The sequence below is a fragment of the Dendrobates tinctorius genome, unplaced genomic scaffold, assembly GCF_039654945.1.
Source record: "Dendrobates tinctorius isolate UK_male_01 unplaced genomic scaffold, ASM3965494v1 ptg000158l, whole genome shotgun sequence".
Taxonomy (NCBI): Eukaryota; Metazoa; Chordata; class Amphibia; order Anura; family Dendrobatidae; genus Dendrobates; species Dendrobates tinctorius.
This window is the reverse complement of record NW_027361825.1, coordinates 20,191,695-20,213,940: the sequence shown is the minus strand read 5'-3', so window position 1 is coordinate 20,213,940 and position 22,246 is coordinate 20,191,695. Positions and strand designations below refer to the sequence as shown.

The following is a 22,246-nucleotide window of genomic DNA, read 5'->3' as shown; positions in this document are numbered from 1 at the left end:
CCTCATTTTGTTTTTTTTCTTGGCTTGTCACCTGTTTCTACGTTGCACATATTCAGAAGCATGGAGGACATCATACAGCATTACTGAGTAGAGTAGCTGTGAATCCAGATGTGGAAGAGATTTAATGTCTACTAAAAAGCAGCAGCACCATCTGCGTCTCACTTTTGTTTTTCTCCCTTTCCCTAAATGTCATATGGCAGCATTAATCTGAAACGTCAATGAGCTCTCTTGTTTAGACCAAAGCAGATAAGAATTTTTTTTGCGTGAATGATGAGTTTAAAGAGGACTTTTCACCAGGTCAAAAGTGTCCCGATTTTGCTCTTATTTTATTCCTGCTGCTCCTCTGTGTATGCAGTGTGTGTATTTTTTTTTTTTTTAAATCCTCCATATGGTTCAAGAGATATGGACCTTTTTATTTGGTGATAATTTTTATGGTCTTTGGCAAGGTGGGTGTTACAGGGTAGAAATGAAAAGACACCCCCCAAGAGCAACCTATGAGTCCCACCACCTTGGTGAAACCCCTAAAAATTACCATTGTATAAAAAGGTAAAATATTTGGAACCACATGGCAGATTTTTTAAAAAATAAATAATTAGGGGAGCACTTGAATAAAAGTAGAGCAAAAACCTCCCACTTTTGACTTGGTTACAAGTCCTCTTTAAGGCTGTGTGCACACGCTGCGGAAAAGGTGCGGATTCATCCGCGCGGTTTTTTGTACAATCCGCAGGTGAAACCGCAGGTCAAAAGACCTGCGGTTTTACCTGCGGATTGCTCTGCGGTTTTGCCCTGCGGTTTTTCATCTCCTCAATGGAGGAGATGGCAAACCGCAGGAGAATCCGCAGAAAGAATTGACGTGTCAATTCTTTCTGCGGATTGAAAACCGCAGATAATCCGCGCGGAAAATTCCGCACCGTCTGCACTGCGGTTTTTGATTCCCATAGGGAATCATTGTACTGTACACCGCAGCAGAAACTGCTGCGGGTCCGCAGCGGCCAAAACCGCTGCGGAACCGCAGCAAAATCCGCAGCGTGTGCACACAGCCTTAGAGTCAGCAGAGAGAAGAAGTGGCCCATAAGAGGAGAAAGAAACCTATTTCTCTGATAGGATAGATTACAAAGTTTCTTAGAATTTCTTGAATTATTGATATGTGCAAAGTTTGCTGAAATGATAAACACCATTTAATTCTCCCTGCTAGCTAAAAATATTGACATGACCCTGCTAACCCTGTTCCTGTCTACACAGCAAAGCAGTCAAAGGATCAGAACTGTCTACTCCTTTAGCCAATATAAAAACTGCTTTTTTTCTCTGGATTTTTTTCACCTTTTATTATATGAATACGGTAGCCATATAAAAAATATCTATGATAAAAACCTGACTTACAGTGGGGAAAAAAAGTATTTAGTCAGTCAGCAATAGTGCAAGATCCACCACTTAAAAAGATGAGAGGCGTCTGTAATTTACATCATAGGTAGACCTCAACTATGGGAGACAAACTGATAAAAAAAAATCCAGAAAATCACATTGTCTGTTTTTTTTTTCATTTTATTTGCATATTATGGTGGAAAATAAGTATTTGGTCAGAAACAAGCAATCAAGATTTCTGGCTCTCACAGACCTGTAACTTCTTCTTTAAGAGTCTCCTCTTTCCTCCACTCATTACCTGTAGTAATGGCACCTGTTTAAACTTGTTATCAGTATAAAAAGACACCTGTGCACACCCTCAAACAGTCTGACTCCAAACTCCACTATGGTGAAGACCAAAGAGCTGTCAAAGGACACCAGAAACAAAATTGTAGCCCTGCACCAGGCTGGGAAGACTGAATCTGCAATAGCCAACCAGCTTGGAGTGAAGAAATCAACTGTGGGAGCAATAATTAGAAAATGGAAGACATACAAGACCACTGATAATCTCCCTCGATCTGGTGCTCCACGCAAAATCCCACCCCGTGGGGTCAGAATGATCACAAGAACGGTGAGCAAAAATCCCAGAACCACGCGGGGAGACCTAGTGAATGAACTGCAGAGAGCTGGGACCAATGTAACAAGGCCTACCATAAGTAACACACTACGCCACCATGGACTCAGATCCTGCAGTGCCAGACGTGTCCCACTGCTTAAGCCTGTACATGTCCGGGCCCGTCTGAAGTTTGCTAGAGAGCATTTGGATGATCCAGAGGAGTTTTGGGAGAATGTCCTATGGTCTGATGAAACCAAACTGGAACTGTTTGGTAGAAACACAACTTGTCGTGTTTGGAGGAAAAAGAATACTGAGTTGCATCTATCAAACACCATACCTACTGTAAAGCATGGTGGTGGAAACATCATGCTTTGGGGCTGTTTCTCTGCAAAGGGGCCAGGACGACTGATCCGGGTACATGAAAGAATGAATGGGGCCATGTATCGTGAGATTTTGAGTGCAAACCTCCTTCCATCAGCAAGGGCATTGAAGATGAAACGTGGCTGGGTCTTTCAACATGACAATGATCCAAAGCACACCGCCAGGGCAACTAAGGAGTGGCTTCGTAAGAAGCATTTCAAGGTCCTGGAGTGGCCTAGCCAGTCTCCAGATCTCAACCCTATAGAAAACCTTTGGAGGGAGTTGAAAGTCCGTGTTGCCAAGCGAAAAGCCAAAAACATCACTGCTCTAGAGGAGATCTGCAAGGAGGAATGGGCCAACATACCAACAACAGTGTGTGGCAACCTTGTGAAGACTTACAGAAAACGTTTGACCTCTGTCATTGCCAACAAAGGATATATCACAAAGTATTGAGATGAAATTTTGTTTCTGACCAAATACTTATTTTCCACCATAATATGCAAATAAAATGAAAAAAAAAACAGACAATGTGATTTTCTGGATTTTTTTTTCTCAGTTTGTCTCCCATAGTTGAGGTCTACCTATGATGTAAATTACAGACGCCTCTCATCTTTTTAAGTGGTGGAACTTGCACTATTGCTGACTGACTAAATACTTTTTTTCCCCACTGTAAATAATGTGTCATTCTCTAATTGCACAAAGCTTTCAACTCTTACCATGGTTGAAAACCTTCCAGAAAAAAATTATTATGTCACATTAAGGTGAAAAAAATGACACATAATAAAATAGGTCATTTAAAATAGTGCTTGGAGTTTTTTTTAATGACTGCCAAAGATTAAATTAAGTTTTAATTAAAAAAAAACTTAAAAAATGACGTGAAGCATCACGGTTCTGTCTTAAAAAAGTAATTGAATAAACTTTGCATTTCAATCCCTCAGCATTGAAGTAAGTCTCTGCTTGATGTCAATGAACTGAATATGCTTTTTATATACACAGGCAAAAATTGATGCTTCGGAGCTGCCGCCTACCATGTGCCATTTATAATGCTAGTATGTGGAAGACGGCACTTTGAAACCTTGGATCTTAGAGCCGAGATGCAACATCTACCTTTGTCCTCCCTATAGCTACACCACTGCAATAAAACATAGCTTTATCTAGTCTGCCTATTGCATTGATAGCATATATGGTAGAACTCCGAGTCCTGCTACATTTGTAGCCTCAGGATCCAATTGTTTCTATTGACTTTCTTAAAGGAATATGCCACATACATGCGACCCCATGTTGGTATCTTTTCCGAAGAAGAAATAACCACAACGGACACACAGAGCAGTCACAGAAAGGACTTTTATTTCCCGCTGTACCCAACTGGCATCTCTCTCCACAATGATATAGGTGCTGCGGAGAGAGAGGGCGACACACGTTTTTAATGTAAAAACTTGTGCTTGTCAATTCCAGATGATTTCTCTTCCTGCAAAGTCCCAGAAAGGCTCCTGATTTTGAGTAACTCAGAAAGGATCCAGACCAGCTAGATGTACAGAAGGATTACGGTGTCAGGACCCAAACGATGTGGTCAACAAATCCCTCTAAGCTTCCCCTCTTCCTACTGTGCAGAAGGCTTTGTACAGTAGGTTTGGTGGGTATCGTGTCGTTTGTGCATATGTCCTGTTTCCCCCTGATGAACCGGTGTCTCCGTCCCTTTAGAGGAAAGGTCACAAAGGGTTCCAGAAAGCTTGTGTGCTGGTCTCTCTCTTGGTTTAAGGCACTGCTTTAAGGGCTCAGCATTCATGTACCACAACCCAAGCAGAACTATATCCCTCGAGATCCCCAAACCAGCGGAAGGAGGGGCTCACAATAGGGCAAAGATGTGGATCAGTTTTCCTCGGGGCAAGTTGGAGGATCATGTTGAAAAAATTCTTGGTTAGCTCTTGAGTATGATATGGTGTTCATCTTGTTCTGCGTCACATGGCAACATTGGGTGATGGGCTCTAGAGAAACAGACAACATTAAGACTCTCAAGAAAGCAGTGCCAATGCGTCTTCCAAATCCATCATTTACCAATGTAGAATATATCTGTACACTTCAAGGAATCAATGAGGTTCGCTCATGACACAGTACACAATCTACGACAACATGAATATGAGTTAAACTTGGCATGAACACAGCCTTGTATCCAAAAATTTTCTCTCTGCTCAGAAAGTGTACAGAGATATTAAACATGGCAACAAAATGCAGAACTTTAATAGAAAGGTTTGATGTGCCCCTAACATGATTGCTGAGACATAAAGTATCATAAGACGTGTCCCTCCATGTTACCTGCTCCGTCAAAAAAAAGTTGTGAACTACTGTACTTTTCACACGGTGCTCTCTAGCATCCACTCTGTGCTGCTAAATGTGACTCTCCGATGTCCAAGGGCAGCTTCTTGGTTGTTTAATTCCAAGGCGGACATATGTCTCTTTGTCCGTGCCCTGCGAGGGTAACTGTGGCTCTGGAACAAGGTATAGTCTCCATCAAAGGAGAATCTATGTTGATAAGTCCTGGGAGGAGCTTTGGGCCCTACGTGTGCTTGCCCTTCTGTAATCATACATAATGAGGTGGTGGAGCCCAATGCGCTGGTCTCTGTCTGGTCTCCAGAGAGAGAAGACAAAAGAGCCACTGTTTGAAGATCACTAGATGTCTTAGTTCTCCTCTTGTCCATTTCCATCAGAGGAGCTGGAATAGATGAATTAGGTTTGTTCTCCCCTTTACCAGGGTCTTTGCCCTCCATTGTGGGTTCTTTGGAAGCTGGGGGCAAAGGTTCATAGTTATTTTCTCCCAACTTGGCACAGGAATGAGCACAGGCCATGCCCTGTTGCCCATTTGTTTGAGAATATACATTACTGACCCTTGCTTTGCCGATTTCTTCCTGACCGCTGTACACTTTATATCGGATCATCAGGATGATGATAAACACCAACACGGAAGCTACAATTATCCCACCAATGATAATGATCATAGTTCCACCTAGAAATTGGGTGTGAAGCGGTTGGCACTGTGCAGCTTCTTCTTTTGTATTGAACTGGACGCATCCCACCACCCGAGTGGCTGTGAGTGAAGTCATCCCATCATCGTAGACAGCCAGGACACAGAGGTCATACTCTCGTCCAGGAGCCAAGTCATTGACCAGGAAGCTTCGATTACTTGGTGGGATCATTCTATAAGAAGAAAACAGAAGAAAACAAAAATGTTCAGTGTGCTCAGAAGAAACATGTTCTAACATTTCTACATTAAAATGTTTACAACAGATGTGCGATAAATAATAATGTCACAGTCAGGCCCGCCAATATTCATCCCAAAGGTCCTACACAAGACAGACCTCTTAAGTAGTGTCTTGCAACTAGGGTTTATTTCTTTTGGGATGACTCACATATAATCTATTAGATTTTATTATTAACATGTTCTATATGCATCATAATAAAAAAATGTTTAAAGGGAACCCGTCCTGTATAGAGACGCTAGTTACTTGTAGGTATGGAATCAATCTGCAGGATACAGCATTAAAATCATAAATGACTGCTTTAGTGGAGTTGCGTGTTGAGGCTACACGTAGAACATAAACTTATATCTTCCCTGCAGCTGCTTGCTTCCAGTCATCAGGGCGGTTGCAGGGGGCTGTGACAGTTAACGGACTACACATTGATTGCGGCTCTAATCTCTTCCCACATGCTGAACACATGCCATAGAGCACGCGGTCAATAAAAGTTTTGGGGAGGGATTACAATGGTGATCATGGTATAGTTAACAGTAACTGTTACAGCAACCTGCACCACCCTGATGTCTGGAAGTGAGCAGCCGCAGGGAAGATACAAATTCATTTTCTCCCTGAAGCCGCTGTTCCAGTAAAGCAGCCCAACATGATTTTAGCGTTCTTTCCCTATCCCTGCAGAATAGCCTTTCTGGACATGAAAAAATTTAAAGGATGCTCATCATGAGCATTGGTGGTGCCAAATTAATTACATTAGTGTGTATGACAGTAAAATACAAGTTCAGACATATCTTCCTGGCTACAAACAGTTTATACATAGATAAAAGATATGTTTCCAAGTAAAATAGTACAAGTAGACCAAGGACAGTCCAATTCCTGGCAAATGCACTGCACGCAGGCCAACTGCCACCAAGAGCACCAAGGGGCAGGACAATTCCCACCATGTGCACTAAGGACAGGCCAAAGTCTGACAAGTACTCAAGGGGCATGCATTGCAAGTACGTTGATTATCTGCTATATTTTATGCCTAACACCACCCCCAGAAATCAGTTAATTAAATGGGTTGGCACTTGCCAGAGAATAATGCAGAGTATTGATGCTGTACCCAGGAATTAGTGCATCTTCATCATGAGTGTCAAATCTGGCTAGTGCATAATTATCCTCTTGCATTAACCCATGTGCTAAAAGAAGCACTCCCTCAAATGTTTTATCTTATTATATTGCAGTCATCATATTATATAGTACTGTGTACTTACAATTGCTCATTTTGCCTTTCTACCCAGTTAATTTCTCTCTTTTCCATTAGGTCTATGACATCTTGTGATTAAAAACAGACTAGCTGACTCCTTTTAAGCTCTATGTAGGAACAGGAGGTCAATTATTCCTGCATGAGTCATCACTGCAAAAGTCCCCGACAGGGCCAGGAGTAGAGAAGTTGGAGAAGGATTTTATAGTAGGTGTAAGAGGGAAGACCGGGCTGTGGGTACCTGCTTGCCGGGTCCGGAACTGTTGAGGCTGCATCCCCCTGTTGCCTGGGGGAAGAAATGAGAAGCCGGACCAACCTCATGACCTGGGGAGGCAGAGTGACATAAAAGAAAAAGCGCGCACAGGAGCAGGGAGTTTGGCGCCAACCCGCAGCAGCGTGCAGTCAGGTGAGCGGCATGCTCCCCCCCCCCCGAGTACCGCCACTGAGAAAGGCCGCATTGGTTGTTGGGCCCCGCCATCTGCAGAGAGACTGCTGCACTGAGAGGTGCCGTGCATTCTCCAGTAGCAAGAGAGAGGAGTACTCCTTCCTGCGAGCACCAGCATTGACCCGACCAGCATCCGTATACTCCCGTCACCAACAGCACGGACTTGAGTGAGAGAGGTGCGGTGGGCCTGGTGACTGCCAGAAAGCAAGGTACGCGCTGTGTCCATGAGTACAGTGCAAGGGCCACATAAGAGCAACCGGGTACGGGACAGACACTTGTGCCCTGATTTTGCCAGTTTATACTTGCCGTTCTACGTTGGACCCGGACAGCGCTGCAGCTTTGTTTCGGTCGCATGGATTTATGACTAGGGGCTTAGCGGAAGGTACCGGAGATGGATATTCATTGCCTACAGGACCTTCTTGGACAAACACCGCGCCAGCCATTGTTGGTGCTATTGACTTCCCAGCAGGATTCACAAGAACTGCTGTTAGCTGATCCTTGTTCCTTAACTTTGCATATCCTTTGCAAATTGAACTGTTTGTTCCCTCAATTAATGGTTGACCTCCCTGCATGGAGTATCCCATTGTTAAATAAAATTGTTAACCCTTGCTCTGCCTCCTGTCTGCCAATGCATCCTGAAACCTGCTTACACAGGGAAAAGGGACTTCCTGTTTCTACATAGAACAGAGAAAAGAGAAGAATTAGCTGTGTAGAAAGGCAAAATGAGCAATTGTAAGTACACAGTGCTGTATAATATAATAATTGCAATATATTAAGAGGATAAAAACTTTGATGGGAGGAGGAGTGCTTCTTTAACTGAGGTTTTTCTGTGCCCCTACATTTTCTATTGCTGAGGACTAGTCTAGGTGAGTAAGAAAGCAGGAGATCCATGCACTTGCTGGGGATTTGTGCACTTGCGGAGGATTTGTGTACTTGATGGGGATTTGTGCACTTGCAGGTGATAGTCCTGACTTCGTTGAACTTGCAGATTCATTTACATAAAGGTTCAAAGTTAATGGTAAATCCATTTGTAGGTAGAAAAATATTTATCAACTTGATTTTTACTACCCTACCCAGCAAGATACTTATCTTGGTGACCCTAAAGCTGTTGATAGGTTCCCTTACAGTTGCTCTACACAGATGGAGGATGGGTCCTCTGAATAGTTTATTTGGTAGCTCCAAAAAAATCCCAATCCAGGTCCAAAAACTGTGAGTATATTTTACGCGATCATGGAAAATTGTAAGGAAAAAGTGTCAACTCAGGAAACTGGGGCATGACTTTTAAGCATTTTAGTGTCTGGGCAGCTTATATTTTCAAGGGAATGAGTAAAGTCTAATGTTTTTTTAAGTATATTTCAAGGCTCATTAGGCAGAAACGATAAATATTTGTGACCAGCTGGGAGTTTTCGGCAGGAAACCAACAGAAGGACGAGGAAGAGAAAACAGGCGATTGCGGGACTCTGAACACAATATCGGCAATACAATACTGCTAATTTCACAAATCCAGAGGAGCAACTTGTGGATCACAGTTTAACCCTTTATTAAACACAGTTTCCGCTCCTAAATGTTTTTCAAACCTGCTCGCTTTTTATTACAGTATATGTACGAAAAATAAGTGAAATAAATTGAACTGCACTTGAAGCTGCGCAACTCTCGCTGTATGACTGCAATACGGAAGGAGAGCGTAGGATAAAAACTAGATAGATGTGGAGGATCAATAAATCACATGGGGTTGAGTTAGTGCAGCGGGCCGATTAATGCATATATTACGGTCTACAGTCAGCAGACTAATTACGGTACCTTTTTTCAGGTTTTAAGCAACCTTAGTTATTTTTAGTTCTTTGTATTTTGTGGATGAGAGCAAAAGAATGAAGGAAAGAAAGAAAGATAGATAAATAGATAGATAGATAGAGAAAAAGGAAGAAAAACGAAAAATAAAAAAATAGAAAGAAGGAAAGAAACAAGGAAAGGAAAGAAAAAAGAAAGAAAAGCAAAAAAGAAAAAAAGAAGGAAATAAAGCAATAAATAAAGAATAATAAAAAGAAATAAAGAAAATTTGAGAAAGAAATAAAGCAAGAAAAAGAGAGAATGAAATAAAGAAGGGAAGAAAAGAAAAAAAAGATAGAAAGAAAGAAAGAAAGAGAAAGAAAAAAGAAAAAAATAGAAAGAAGGAAAGAAACAAGAACAGGAATGTAAAAAGAGACAGAACAAGAAAAAAGGAAATTAAGGAAAAAAGAAGAAAGTAAGGAAATAAGAAGGAAAGAAGGAAATAAGGTAGGAAGAAGGGAACAATGAAGGAAAGACAGGAAAAAGGAAAAAACAGACAGAATGAAAGAAATAAAAGAAATTAGGAAAAAAAGAAAGAAACAAATAAAGAGGAAAATTAAGAAAAGAAAAAACTAAAAATAGAGACAGAAAGAAAAAGAGAGAGATGAAACTAAAGAAGGAAAAATGAAGAATTTAAAAAAAGAAAAAGAAAGAAAGAGAGAATGAAGGAAACAAAGAAAGGAAGTAAGAAATAAAAAAAGAAGAAAGAGAAAAAAGAGAAAGGAAAAAAGAATATAAAGAAGGAAAGAGAAAAGGGAAAGAAATAAAGAAAGGAGGAAGGAAACATAGAAAGATACAAGCTACAGAGTGCAGCCTCACACTTTGTGCAGCAAGATATTTACAAAGATTGAATTTATTAAATGTAAACTGCATTTCCACTATACAGAATAAATCAGCCAGTGTTTGTGTGCTCACTGGCCATGACAAGGCACACTTTCATTGATGGGACCTTAACCTTTTGTTTAGTATACGACCTCTCCTTGTCCAAAAACCTACACATCTAATTACAGGTACAACCCATCAGTGTTCGGTTTGTACTGTATATATTACGGTCACAGCAGCTTGCACATTTTTCCTGCTGTCTCGTTTTGTCAAGGGACTCTGGTCACATATGTTTCTTTGCAGCCTACAATCTGAGGTGGTGACTGCCTCGTTAGCAGAGCTCCTCCCATCTGTCTAAGGCTGTTTTTCGTTATTGCTGGATCCCACTTGTTTTTTAAATTTGGAGACTTTTTGGCTGATAAAAAAAAAGTTTAGGATGTCTCTAGAAAAATATGAGCCTTGTCATGGCTGGTGGGCACACACAAATTGACCAAGTTGAGCACCAGATACCTTCATTTTAGTATAATCTATATGGCAGTAATGCAGTGTACATTTCATGTATTCAGTGCATGCAGCATTCTTTCTAGATAGATTGTTAGATATCAAATAGATAGGCAAAATCCTCATCTGCTTAGACAGGTAACAGTACTATAAATGGCACATGGTAGGTGAGGAGACTGTTACCGATTTTGCCCAGGACATTCTGATGAGATAGAGCCTGCTGCTGTGAGCTATACTGGGGGTCCGATAGGAGTTCTGTGCTTCTTTTTAGGTAAGTCCCCATGTACATGAGATCTGACCTAGACCTACATTGTACAGGAGATGTGCGCACGACAAGGTCACAACAAGGATCCAAATCCTAAACAAAAGGAATAAGAATTTCCATTCATTGACTGCAGACAGCTATCTCGAAAATGCACATCATCTATTTTCATAACTCTTCATTATACAATTATTAAGCTCTGTTTGTAGAAGACTGGAAACCTACTTTAATGAATGTATTATTGAATTTACTATGCGATGCGGACCGTCCATTGATTTCTATATAGAAGAGGAACACTCTGTGGTGGTCAAGAAAACATAGTGAGAGAAAAGGGGAGAGGAGAAAAATCAAGACCGTGAAAGCAAAGAGGAAGAGAGAACGAAGCAAGGATAGAGAAAAGGGGGAGGAAGAAAAGGAAAGAATGGAAGATGAAAGGAGATAAGGAAAGAGAGGGAAGTGAGAAGTTTAAAAGGAAGACAGCTGAGAGGCAGAAAAAGGAGTAAACAATGGGAAAGTGATGGATAGAAGGAGGCAATAATGGTGAAAGTTGAAAAAAATAGTGAGGGAGAGGAAAAGAGGTAGGTAGATGGGCGGAAATGGAGAGAGCCAAGGAGAAGAAATGGTGGGAGGAAGTTGGAAGTCTAGAGGACAGGTGAGAGAGCGAAAGGGAGAGAAAACAGAAAAAGAGAAGAAAGAAAAAGGAAAGAATGAGGAAAAAGAAAAAAGTGGAAAAGGAAGAGAGAAAGGAAAGAAGAAAGAAAGAAGAGTGAGAGAAAAGGGTACAAGTGAAAGAAAGAATTTGGGAAAGCGCGGAATAAGGACAAAAGGAGGAATAAGAGGATAGGTTGAAAGAGAAAATATGAAAGAGAAATGAAAGAGGTGGAACGGGGTAGAGAGGGGATTAAGTTAGAGAGAGAGAACAAGAAAGGAAGAATGAAAGAGGGAATAAAAAGAGAAGGATAGAGATGAAAAATAAAGAAAGACGGGCACTGAAAAAAAAAGAACAACATAAAAAGAGAGGAAAGAAAGAAACACAGAAGAAGTGAGAAAGAGAGGGATGTAAGAAAGATAAAGTCAGAGAAAAATACAGAGAAGGTGAAAGAAAAAGAGACAGAAAGACAAGTAAAAAAGAGAGAAATTATGGAGAATGACAGAGATTATTGAGCAGCTAAGATGGGCAGGGGTAGCACAAGTTCTTTGCAGCTGAAGGCAATGGCTCCAGAATTTACCCCAATCAACACTGTTCCCCGAGGCTAGCTTAACAGTTGTATGATATTTACTGGTCATTTGATGCATCCATTACGGCCAACCACTACCACCCCATCCCACATAGTGCTCTAGGTGACCATCTAATCTGCCTACCATTTGTCCTATCCTGGTGGCATAAGGTACAAATGGAGAAATCAAGTATAAGAAAGAGAAAGGAAACTATAAGATAGAAAACAAGAATAGGAGAGGAAGTGCAGGAGAGAAAGTGATAGGGAGCACAAGAGAATAGTAGAGTTTGTAAAAGATGGAGGAAGAGAGAAGACCTTTGGTGCCACGTACACCAGTGAGAACAAGAAAATATGTTAACATTGCTCCCAGACATAAACAGCAGAAATCCTCTCAGTTCTAATCTTAGAAGTATAAATCAAGTGCATTATAATAGAAAACATAAGTGCAAAGCCTCCATTAGCTGAGGTCATAGAGATGACTTCAGAGCACGTATATACCATCAACACATTTGTATATTTCTTCTATCCCATGATGTATATATGTTTTACTTTGGGATGATGGGCCATGGTGCCTTTTGGCACCATTTCATGTCAGGTGCTTTGATCGGACAAAGGAATGAGAGTTTTCTGGGTGACTGGGGAGGTATGGATGGCTTACCTGGTGCTATTTGGGAGATGTAACGTGGTGTCGCTGATATACTGCACTTCCATGCCATCATTAGATGGTGAAGGAGAAGCTATAAAAGCATAAGTTGCATGCTATTCTGGAGAGAGTATTAACTTACTGCATGAGGAGCTAATCATGGATGCTGAAGGTCTTTGCAAGTAGCTAATCTGAGAACTGGTCATCAGTATGGAGCAAGCTTCTCTCTCTGTGATGTGTCGCTGTAGCCTATGGCTGTGTAGATGGTGAACTAGAGGTTGGGAGTCGAAAATGTGGCCTGTGTAAAACTTAGAGAGGAAAGCGGAATGGCAGTTTTACCAAGCGGAACATGTGGACAAAGAGTGGAAGGTGAAATACAGTTGTGCTCAAAAGTTTACATACCCCAGCAGAATTTTTGCTTTCTTGGCCTTTTTTCAGAGAATATGAATGATAACACAAACTTTTTCTTCAATCGTGGTTAGTGGTTTGGTGAAGCCATTTATTGTCAAACTACTGTGTTTTATCTTTTTAAATCATAACTAGATTAAGGCCTGATGCTATCGCATCGGGAGGATAGTGATGTAGCGTTGACCATGTGTTGTGCGGCACTGTGAGCAGCACACCTTGAGAAGGAGATGTGGTGAACAGCCATCCCGACTATCTCTTTAGCTGTTCACAAAAACCTAGCCCTGTTAAAAGGGGAAACAACATATCTCAGCAGCAAATATGATGCTGGAGCTTGACATCCGAGTTCATATCACCAAATGAAAGAATTTTGATCATACACATCTCCCCTCTTATACTTTAGGCGAAATCTCGTGAGATTTTGCCAACGCCATCTTGAGTATCGCAGGATTTCGCCGATCCAAGATGGCGTCGCCGCAAGAACATGTCGCCAGCGTGGACAACATCTGGATCCAGGATGGTGCCGGCGGAAGATGTTGGGGATCGTGCCGATGCCGACGGCGATCGTGGAGCAACGGCGATGACGGCGTGAGTATGAGAGACGGAGTGAGAGAAAGGGTCATTTGTGGAGTGAAAGAGGGGGGACGTGAGTGGAGATGGTGACAGGTGAGAGGTGTGTGTGTTGAGGAGATGTGTGTGTTGAGGAGGAGTGTGTGTTCAGGGTTAACATGGCAAGAGGTGTGTGGTGACGGCTGGCATGGTGAGGAAGGTGTGTGTTAGGAAGGTATATGGTGCTGGGGAGTGTGCGTGGGTCAGAAGAGGCACAGTGCTACCTCCAAAGGCAGCTTCTGTCTGCATGTGACTTCACCAAGTTACAACCGGACAGAAGCTGCTTAGCGCATTTATTATTATAGATGATAACTCAAAACATCTAAATGACCCTGATCAAGTTTACATACCCTGGTGATTTTGGCCTGATAACATGCACAGAAGCTCACACAAATGGGTTTGAATGGCTATTAAAGGTAACATGCTCACATGTGACCTGTGACAAATGCCAGTAAAATTGTTTGGGATGCAAAGAAAATCCCACAAATAACATCAGCTAAAATACTGGACTCTCTGAAAACTAGTGGCATGGCTGTTTCAAGATGCACAATAAGGAGACACTTGAAGAAAAATGGGCTGCATGGTTGAGTCGCCAGAAGAAAGCCATTATTGGGCAAATGCCACAAAGTATCTTACCTACAATATGCAAAACAGCACAGAGACGAGGCTCAAAACTTCTGGAACAAGGTAATTAGGCGTGCTGAGACCAAAATTTAACTTTTTGGCCACAACCATAAACGTTACATTGGAAAGAGGTCAACAAGGCCTAATAATGAAAGGAACACCATTCCTACTGTAAAGCACGGAGGTAGATGGCTGGTGTTTTGGTGATGTATGAGCTACAAAAGCACAGGAAACTTGGTCAAAGTTGAAAGAAAGATGAACGTTATCAGCAAATACTGGAGGCAAATTTGCAATCATCAGCCCGGAAGTTGCACATTGGACGTACTTGGACATTCCAACATGACAATGATCAAAAACACTAGGCCAAGTCGACCTGTCATTGGCTATTGCAGAACAAAATGAAGGTTCTGGAGTGGCCATCTCAGTCTCCTGACCTCAATATCAGTGGGCCTCTCTGGGGAGATCTCAAGCGTACAGTTCATGCTAGACAGCACAGGTATTTACAGGAACTGGAGGCTTTTTTCCAAGAATAGTGGGCAGCTTTACCATCTGAGAAAATAAAGAACCTCATCCACAACTACCACAAAAGACTTCAAGCTGTTATTGATGTTAGAGAGGGGCAATACACGGTATTAAGAAATGGGGTATGTGAATTATTGATCAGGGTGATTTGGTATTCTTCTGGCAACTCAACCATGCAGCCCATTTTTCTTCAAGTGTCTCCTTATTGTGCATCTTGAAACAGCCACACCGCTAGTTTTCAGAGAGTCCAGTATTTAGGGCTCATACCCATATGTGAGAAAAAACGGTCCGATTTCCAGACCAAAAAATCGGACGAGTGTAGATAGATTAAAAGCCGGAAAATGATCTGCTGCATACAGTATAGAATAGAATAGGTTAGAATAGAATAGATATAAATACATAGAATATGTAGCGGATGGCATATGGGGTAATAGTTGGGGGTTGATGCCACCTTTCTACTGTAAGGTGCATCAAGCCCAGCTTAAAAATGGAGAGGTGTCAATAAGACACCTATCCATTACTAATCCTAGAGTTGTTATGTGGTTATAAAAACACACAGCCAGAATAAAGTCTTTTAATGAAATAAAACAATAAACACAGTTTGCCATTTTTATTGTTCTGCTAATCCATGCGACACCCTCGTTCTCCTGTAATAAAGAAAAAATAATAAACCAACAATATATCATACCTGTCCGTCGGTGTGTCCCACGCCGTAATCCATATCTGGGGGCAATACAGTTTACAACCAGGAGCGGTGCTAAATGCGACCTCCCCGGCTGTAAACCACCGATGAATGAATGAGAAGCTGCCGGCAGCAGCATCAGTGACTAGCGGTGATGTCACTGATGCTGCGCTGCCTCACAGCCTGACCCGTGCTGAGCTCTTGAGCATGGGAAAATGACTGTTCATTTTCCCATGCTGCAGAGTTTAGCGTGGGTCAGGCCGGCAGGGATGGCAGACTGATTGAAGTCAGAGCTTGTCTCTGAAGCAAACACTGGCATCATCTCATTCATTCAGCAGTAGTTTGCAGCCGGGGCGGTCTCATCTTAGCACCGTTCTGTTTGCAAACTGTTTATCCCCCAGATATGGATTACCGCGTGGGACTGATTGCCGGACAGGTATGGTATATTGTTGGTTTATTAGTTTTTCTTTACTACAGGAGAACGAGGGCGTTGCATGGATTAGCAGAACAATAAAGATGGCAAACTGTGTTTATTGCTTTATTTCATTAAAAGACTTTATTCTGGGTTTTTTAACCCTTTCACAACTATAGGATTAGTAATGGATAGGTGTCTTATTGACACCTCTCCATTACTAAGCCGGGCTTGATGTCACCTTACAATACAAAGTTGGTATCAACCCCCAACTATTACCCCATTTGCCACCTGCTACAGGGCAGTGGGAAGAGAGAGGCTAAGTGCCAGAATTAGCGCATCTTAGAGGTGTGCCATTTCTGGGGTGGCTGGGGGCAGATGTTTGTAGCCAGGGTGGGACCAATAACCATGGTCCCTTCCTAGACTATGAATATCTGCTCCCAGTCGCTGGCTTTCCCTCTCTGGCACAGAAAATTGTGCGGGAGCCCACGTAATTTCCACCCCTCCCGAAAAAATAATTTATTAATTACATACATGACCCATAATTTGCACACACACTATACTAATTGGATTCGTCATTGACATCTATTATATCTAACTATTCTGCACGTGTTTACTATATGTAAACCATGTCTTCTATCCTGTCAGCTCCTGCATTGATTTTACAGAAGCCAACAAATGAATTACCGGCTATTCTTCTGTATCTCTCTATGAAATATAAATACATATATATCTATAACACTGTAAGCGTCACTCTGTCCGAAGCCTTTATAGACTGTGCAAGCGCGACGCGCCTCCGCAGTCTGGCTCCAGACAGAATGAGGCAGCCAGCGGTGAGGAGTGTGTATGGCGCCGGAGATGACGGTACCGTACACACTGCATACCGTCATCTCCGACGCCATACTTACATACTTACCTGACCGGGAGGAGCGTTGCCGCGGCGCTTCTCTTCGGTCGAAGACCGGGGCGGGAGTGCGGCCGGAATCGCGCATGCACATAGCGCGATCCGGCGCCACTTTACTGAAGCAATATGGCGCCGGACAGCGCTGTGGGCATGCGCATACTCCGGCGCCAGACTCCTTTCCCGGCCTCCTGCAGAACGTGGTGACAGCGCTGGAGCACAGGAAAGAAGGGTGAGTATAACTGTTTTTTTTTGTATGTGTGTAGTTTTAATAGGAGTGAGGGAACCATGCATACAGGATAGGGGAGGTGAGAGGACCATGCTTACCAGGATTGGGGGATGAGGGGTACCATGCATACCAGAATTGGGGGATGACAGGACCATGCATACCAGGATTGGGGGTGAGGGGTCCATACATACCAGGATAGGGATGAGGGAGTACCATGCATACCAGGATTGGGGGGTGAGAGGACCATGCATACCAGGATTCCGGGATGAGGGGTACCATGCACACTAGGATTGGGGGATGAGAGGACTATGCATACCAGGATAGGGGGTGAGGGGACCATACATACCAGGATAGGGGGTGAAGGGGCCATGCATACCTGGATTGGGGGTGAGGGGACCATGCATACTAGGATAGGGGGTGAGGGGACCATGCATACCAGGATAGGGATGAGGGAGTACCATGCATACCAGGATTGGGGGGTGAGGGGTACCATGCATACCAGGATTGGGGGATGAGAGGACCATGCATACCAGGATAGGGGGTGAGGGCACCATACATACCAGGATAGGGGGTGAGGGGGCCATGCATATCAGTATTGGGGGTGAGGGGACCATGCATACCAGGATAGGGATGAGGGAGTATCATGCATACCAGGATTGAGGGGTGAGGGGACCATGCATACCAGGATGAAGAATGGGGTGCCATGCATACCAGGATTGGGGGGGTGAGGGTACCATGGATACCAGGATAGGAATGTGGGGTGCCATGCGTACCAGGATAGGAGGGTGGCAGCACATACCAGGATGGGAGACCATATAACAATTAAAATGCTCGCCACCTGGGCGTAGAACGGGTTCCTAGCTAGTATATATATATATATATATATGTGTGTGTGTGTGTGTGTGTGTGTGTGTGTGTGTGTGTGTGTCACTGTTATATATATATATATATATACCTATTCTATGTGTATATATGTATTCTATCTGTTCTATTCTAACCTGTCCGTGTGATTTTACAGTAGCCGCATATGAACTGCCGGCTTTTCAAAGAACACCAATGCATAAAAATCAGACAGCACTCGCATGGTGCGAGTATTGTGTGATTTTTTTCTTGCACCAATTGACTTGCATTGGTGAGTCTCTTCTGAGATATGCAGCTATACGCAGTGCAGTGTCCCCTAGGGCCATGGGGTACTCGGTACCGGGCCAGTCAGTTCTTTAAGGGGATGTCACGGCAGCGGTTATCCGGTCCGTAGCCCTGGGCGTGCAATGAAAATAAAGATGATGATTTTAGGTAATAAAGATGGGGATAGTTTGTGACGCCCCCCGTGGTGTTCGGCAATGAAGATGTTAGCCGACGCTGCAAAAGAGACCGCTGGGGCTGTTGGTGATGCAACAGAGTTGTTACAGCTCTCCACGGGTAGAGCTAAGCCCCAGGGCAGTTATAGGTGTTAGAGAAGATGATGGTGGTTGTAGTCGTGGTGCAAGGCAGGTGACGCTGTAAATAAGTTCAGAGGACACAGTGGAGTGCAGTCTTCACACTTTTACTCACAGTTCTTCCAGTTACAATCCCCAGCCGGGGTGCTGTGTCCTCTGGGTCGTGGTCCAGCCAGCTCTCAGGTAATTTGGGGTACACGGTGTCAGAACCCCCTTCAGATGTTCCTTCCCTGGCCGTCTCTCTGCGCTGGCTCCCTCTTCTGGTGCCCTGCTCCTTTACACACAGTGTCCCAAGCCAGCAGCCCCGGATCTTGTCAAGTGACGTGCTCTACGTCCCCTTGATCCTCTCCGGCTGCCTTTTCAGCGAATCTATTGGATGTGGCTGCAGCACATGCAGATACTGCAACCTCCGGTTAGCTAGCTGAGTCCTTAGTTTCTCCACTAGTCTGGAGCTGGTCCCCTACTGCGACCTGGTCCCTCCACCCGACTATGGTCGGTGTGGATACGGGCCCCACGGGTGGATTCCTCACTACCCGTGCCCTTAGGACCCCTTCCTCCTCTCTTCCACTGAAGCTGATCTTTCTGTTCTTCTGTCTTTCCTCTTTCTACTGTGTTCTGTCTAAGGATGAGCTCCTCACTGCTCAAGTCCTCAGCTCCAACTAACTCACTCTCTTACTGTCACTTCCTCCAACTTTCCCCCTGCAGCTTTCTCCACCCACACTCTCTGCCTAGACCCTCCCTGGCCTGGAGAGCTCTGTTGTTGGATGCAAGTGTCTGGGTTCTGGGTAGTGCCCCCTCCTTACCTGAGAATGGAATACCACCCCCTGGATGAGATGCAGTACCTCTGTGGCGACTAAAACCTCAGGGGCACCACAGCAGCATGCTGTGATTTTTTTCTCAGTCCGATTTCAGCTGAGAAAAAAGTGTCAGCTGAGTTGTCACCCATTAAATAATATTGGTCCGAGTGCAATCCGATTTTTTATCAGATTGTTCTCGTCCGCATTTCTCGCAAGTGACTATTAGCCCTTAAGCTGATGTTATTTGTGGGTTTTTCTTTGCATTCCAAACAATTTTCTTGGCATTTGTCACAGGTGAGGATGTTACCTTTAGTAGCCATTCAAACACTTTTGTGTCCACTTCTGTGCATGTTATAAGGCCAAAATCACCAAGGTATTTAAACTTTTGATCAGGGTCATTTTGATGTTTTGGATTGTCATTATGATTTATAAAGAGAAAACACAGTAGTTTGACAATAAATGGCTTCACCCAACTGTAAGTAGAAGGACAGGGCTGGGGGTACCTTTCTTGCGCCAGGTCCGGAACTGTCGGGGCTGTCTCCTCTGTTGTCCGGGGGAAAGCTTAAAGAACCAGACCAACCTTTGCACTTGGCAGCAAGGGTAGTGTCTGAGGCTAAAAGGCAAAAGCGTGCGCGGAAACAGGCAGACTTGGTGGGAACTGACAGCGTGCAGCAGGGGGAGGTGGGTGCTCCTTCCCTCGAGCATCACCGCAGCGCAGGCCCACGCTCCAGCACCCCTGTTGCCGCTCGCAGCCTCCCGCAGAGACTGTGAACAGAAATATACAGTGTGCCCATTGGCCCCCTCAAAGCAAGGTGCCAAACGCGCCAAGCTCATGCTCGTGAGTACCGTGCGCGTGCCGCCCTAAGAATTACCAGGTTCCTGATCGTGAACAGAATCCTGACCCCCCGGTGCATGTTTATTGGGCCACGTTGGGATCTGACATTGCTATGGCCTGTGCCTTACCCTCCACAGCATCCGCTGGATTGAGAACCCTGCAGGAGACACCAGAGACTCACCGCCGCCAGAAGGACGCAGCTCGTCATTATCTCCAGGACTACACTCGATTAACCCAGCGCTGACCATTGTTGGCACCAACGCTTGTTTTGTAGATTCTACAGTCTGGAAGTCGTCAGATCGGATAAGTTATACCTTCAAAACTGCTACTGTCATTGTCCCCTGCAGTTTGTGCAACCTGCCTACCCTACATTACCTGCAACCTGCCTACCTTTCATTACCTGCTATCTGCATTACCCTTGTTTAACTCTTTATCTCCCTGCGTGGAGTACATATCTGTTAAAGTAAATACATTAACCATTCCTCTGTCTCCTGTCTGTCATTGCATCCCGCAACCTGCTCACACAACCTGGAGAAAAAGTTTTGGTGTTATCATTCATATTCTCTGAAAAAAGGCCAAGAAAGCAAAAATTCTCCCGGGGTATGTAAACTTTTGAGCACAACTGGATAAAAGAGATGTATCAGCTGATAGAGTCTAGATGTGTTAAGAGATAGAGCTACAGATGTATTGTGTGGACTTCCACTGTAGCTAAATTGACTGAAGTTTACCATTTGCTAACAGATGTTGGCTCAGTGGAAGGTTAGGATGATGACCTCAAACCCAAGAACTACTATAGTTGGGTCCTGTTAGGAAGGTTTAGGGAGAAACCTGTGGGCTGATAGATGAATACAGTGAGAACTCTTAGCTTTGCAGACAGGGTCAAGCTTAGTGGTACAGTCTTGAACTAGACATGACTGTATGAAATGGACAATGGGGGGCTGAATTAGGTGGACCCTTGAGAGTCAGAGCCAATTGGAGAAGGCTGTCCTTCTGTCTAGAGTGTGTAAATTAAAAATGCACCTGAAGTGTGGCCTGAATGGTCCAAAGTGAGACTGCCTTCTTTACGTTATTTTGGAGAAAACGTGTGTGGACAGAGCTCATGAGAACTGGGTCTTTGTGAAGAGGAGACCTGAGTAAAAAGATTTTTCTAACTGATCTATTTTTTTTATTCAATATTGTTCAAAGCTGTCCCTCATCTGAACACTGCAACCAACAATTATTAACAAGTTATCACTCATCTGAGAATTGCATCCAACAAGTATAAGGCTACTTTCACACATCAGGTTTTCGGCGTCAGGCGCGATCCGGCGTCGTGCCAGAATGCCGGATCCGGCAAATGTTTTGTAAAACCTGATCTGCCGGATCCGGTTTTCTGCCGGATCCGTCTTGTTCTTGACAGATAAAACCGGATCCGTCTCATCCGGTTCATCCGTTTTTCTATCCGTTTTTCGACGGATTACGCCGGATCTGGTTTTTAAAATTGACCCTTGTGGCCTTCCGAACGGGATTGGCTACTGGAAAACTATATATAGCATGTTCCTACAGCCCTTCTTTGACAGGTTGTAGTGGGCAGAGCTACTGAGCATGCTCAGACCAAAAAAACCGGATCCGGCCACCGCCGGATCAGGCGCATTGCGGCGCTCATAGGCTTTCATTGTGTGAAAAAGCCGGACGCGCCGGATCCGGCGTGTCCGGCTTTTTCGCCGGAGACAAAAAACGTTACAGTAGCCGTTTTTTCCAGACGCCGGATCGCGACACATTGCCGGATCCGGCGAAAACCGGATGAAACGCATGGCCATCCGGCGCGATCCGGCGCAAATGCAAGTCAATGGGGGGGAAACCGGATCCGGCATTGCATTTCGCCGGATCCGGTTTCTGTCAAAAGCGCCGGATCGCGCCTGACGGCGAAAACCTGATGTGTGAAAGAGGCCTAAAAGAGCTATCCCTCATTTGAGCACTGCAACTAACAAGTGCTAAAGAGCTATCCTTCATTTGAGCACTGCAACCAACAAGCATAAAAGAGCTATCACTCAATTGAGCACTGCAACCAACAAGTGCTAAAGAGCTATCCTTAATTTATTTGAGCACTGCAACTAACAAGTGTTAAAGAGCTATCCCTCATCTGGGCACTGCAACCCACACGTATTAAAGAGCTATTCCTCATATAATCATTGGAACCAACAAGTATTAAAGAGCTTTCCTCATGTGAGCACTGCAACCAACAAGTATTAAAGAGGTATTCCTCATCTGAGCACTGCAACCAACAAGTACT

The 22,246-nt window shown here is 43.9% G+C and overlaps 1 protein-coding gene across 3 annotated transcripts in view; it reads right to left on the bottom strand.

Annotated features, from left to right (window-relative positions):
* Positions 1-3,647: 3,647 nt before the first annotated feature.
* LRFN1 (leucine rich repeat and fibronectin type III domain containing 1) overlaps positions 3,648-22,246 on the bottom strand; it is a 254,965-nt gene continuing 236,366 nt past the window's right edge. For 2 of the 3 annotated variants that reach the window (XM_073549033.1, XM_073549034.1), the window contains exon 4: positions 3,648-5,509. In XM_073549033.1, coding sequence (XP_073405134.1) covers positions 4,669-5,509 — 841 coding nt within the window. In that variant the 3' untranslated portion in view covers positions 3,648-4,668. The remainder of the gene's footprint in view (positions 5,510-22,246) is intronic. The other variant, XM_073549035.1, reaches the window with a different exon arrangement.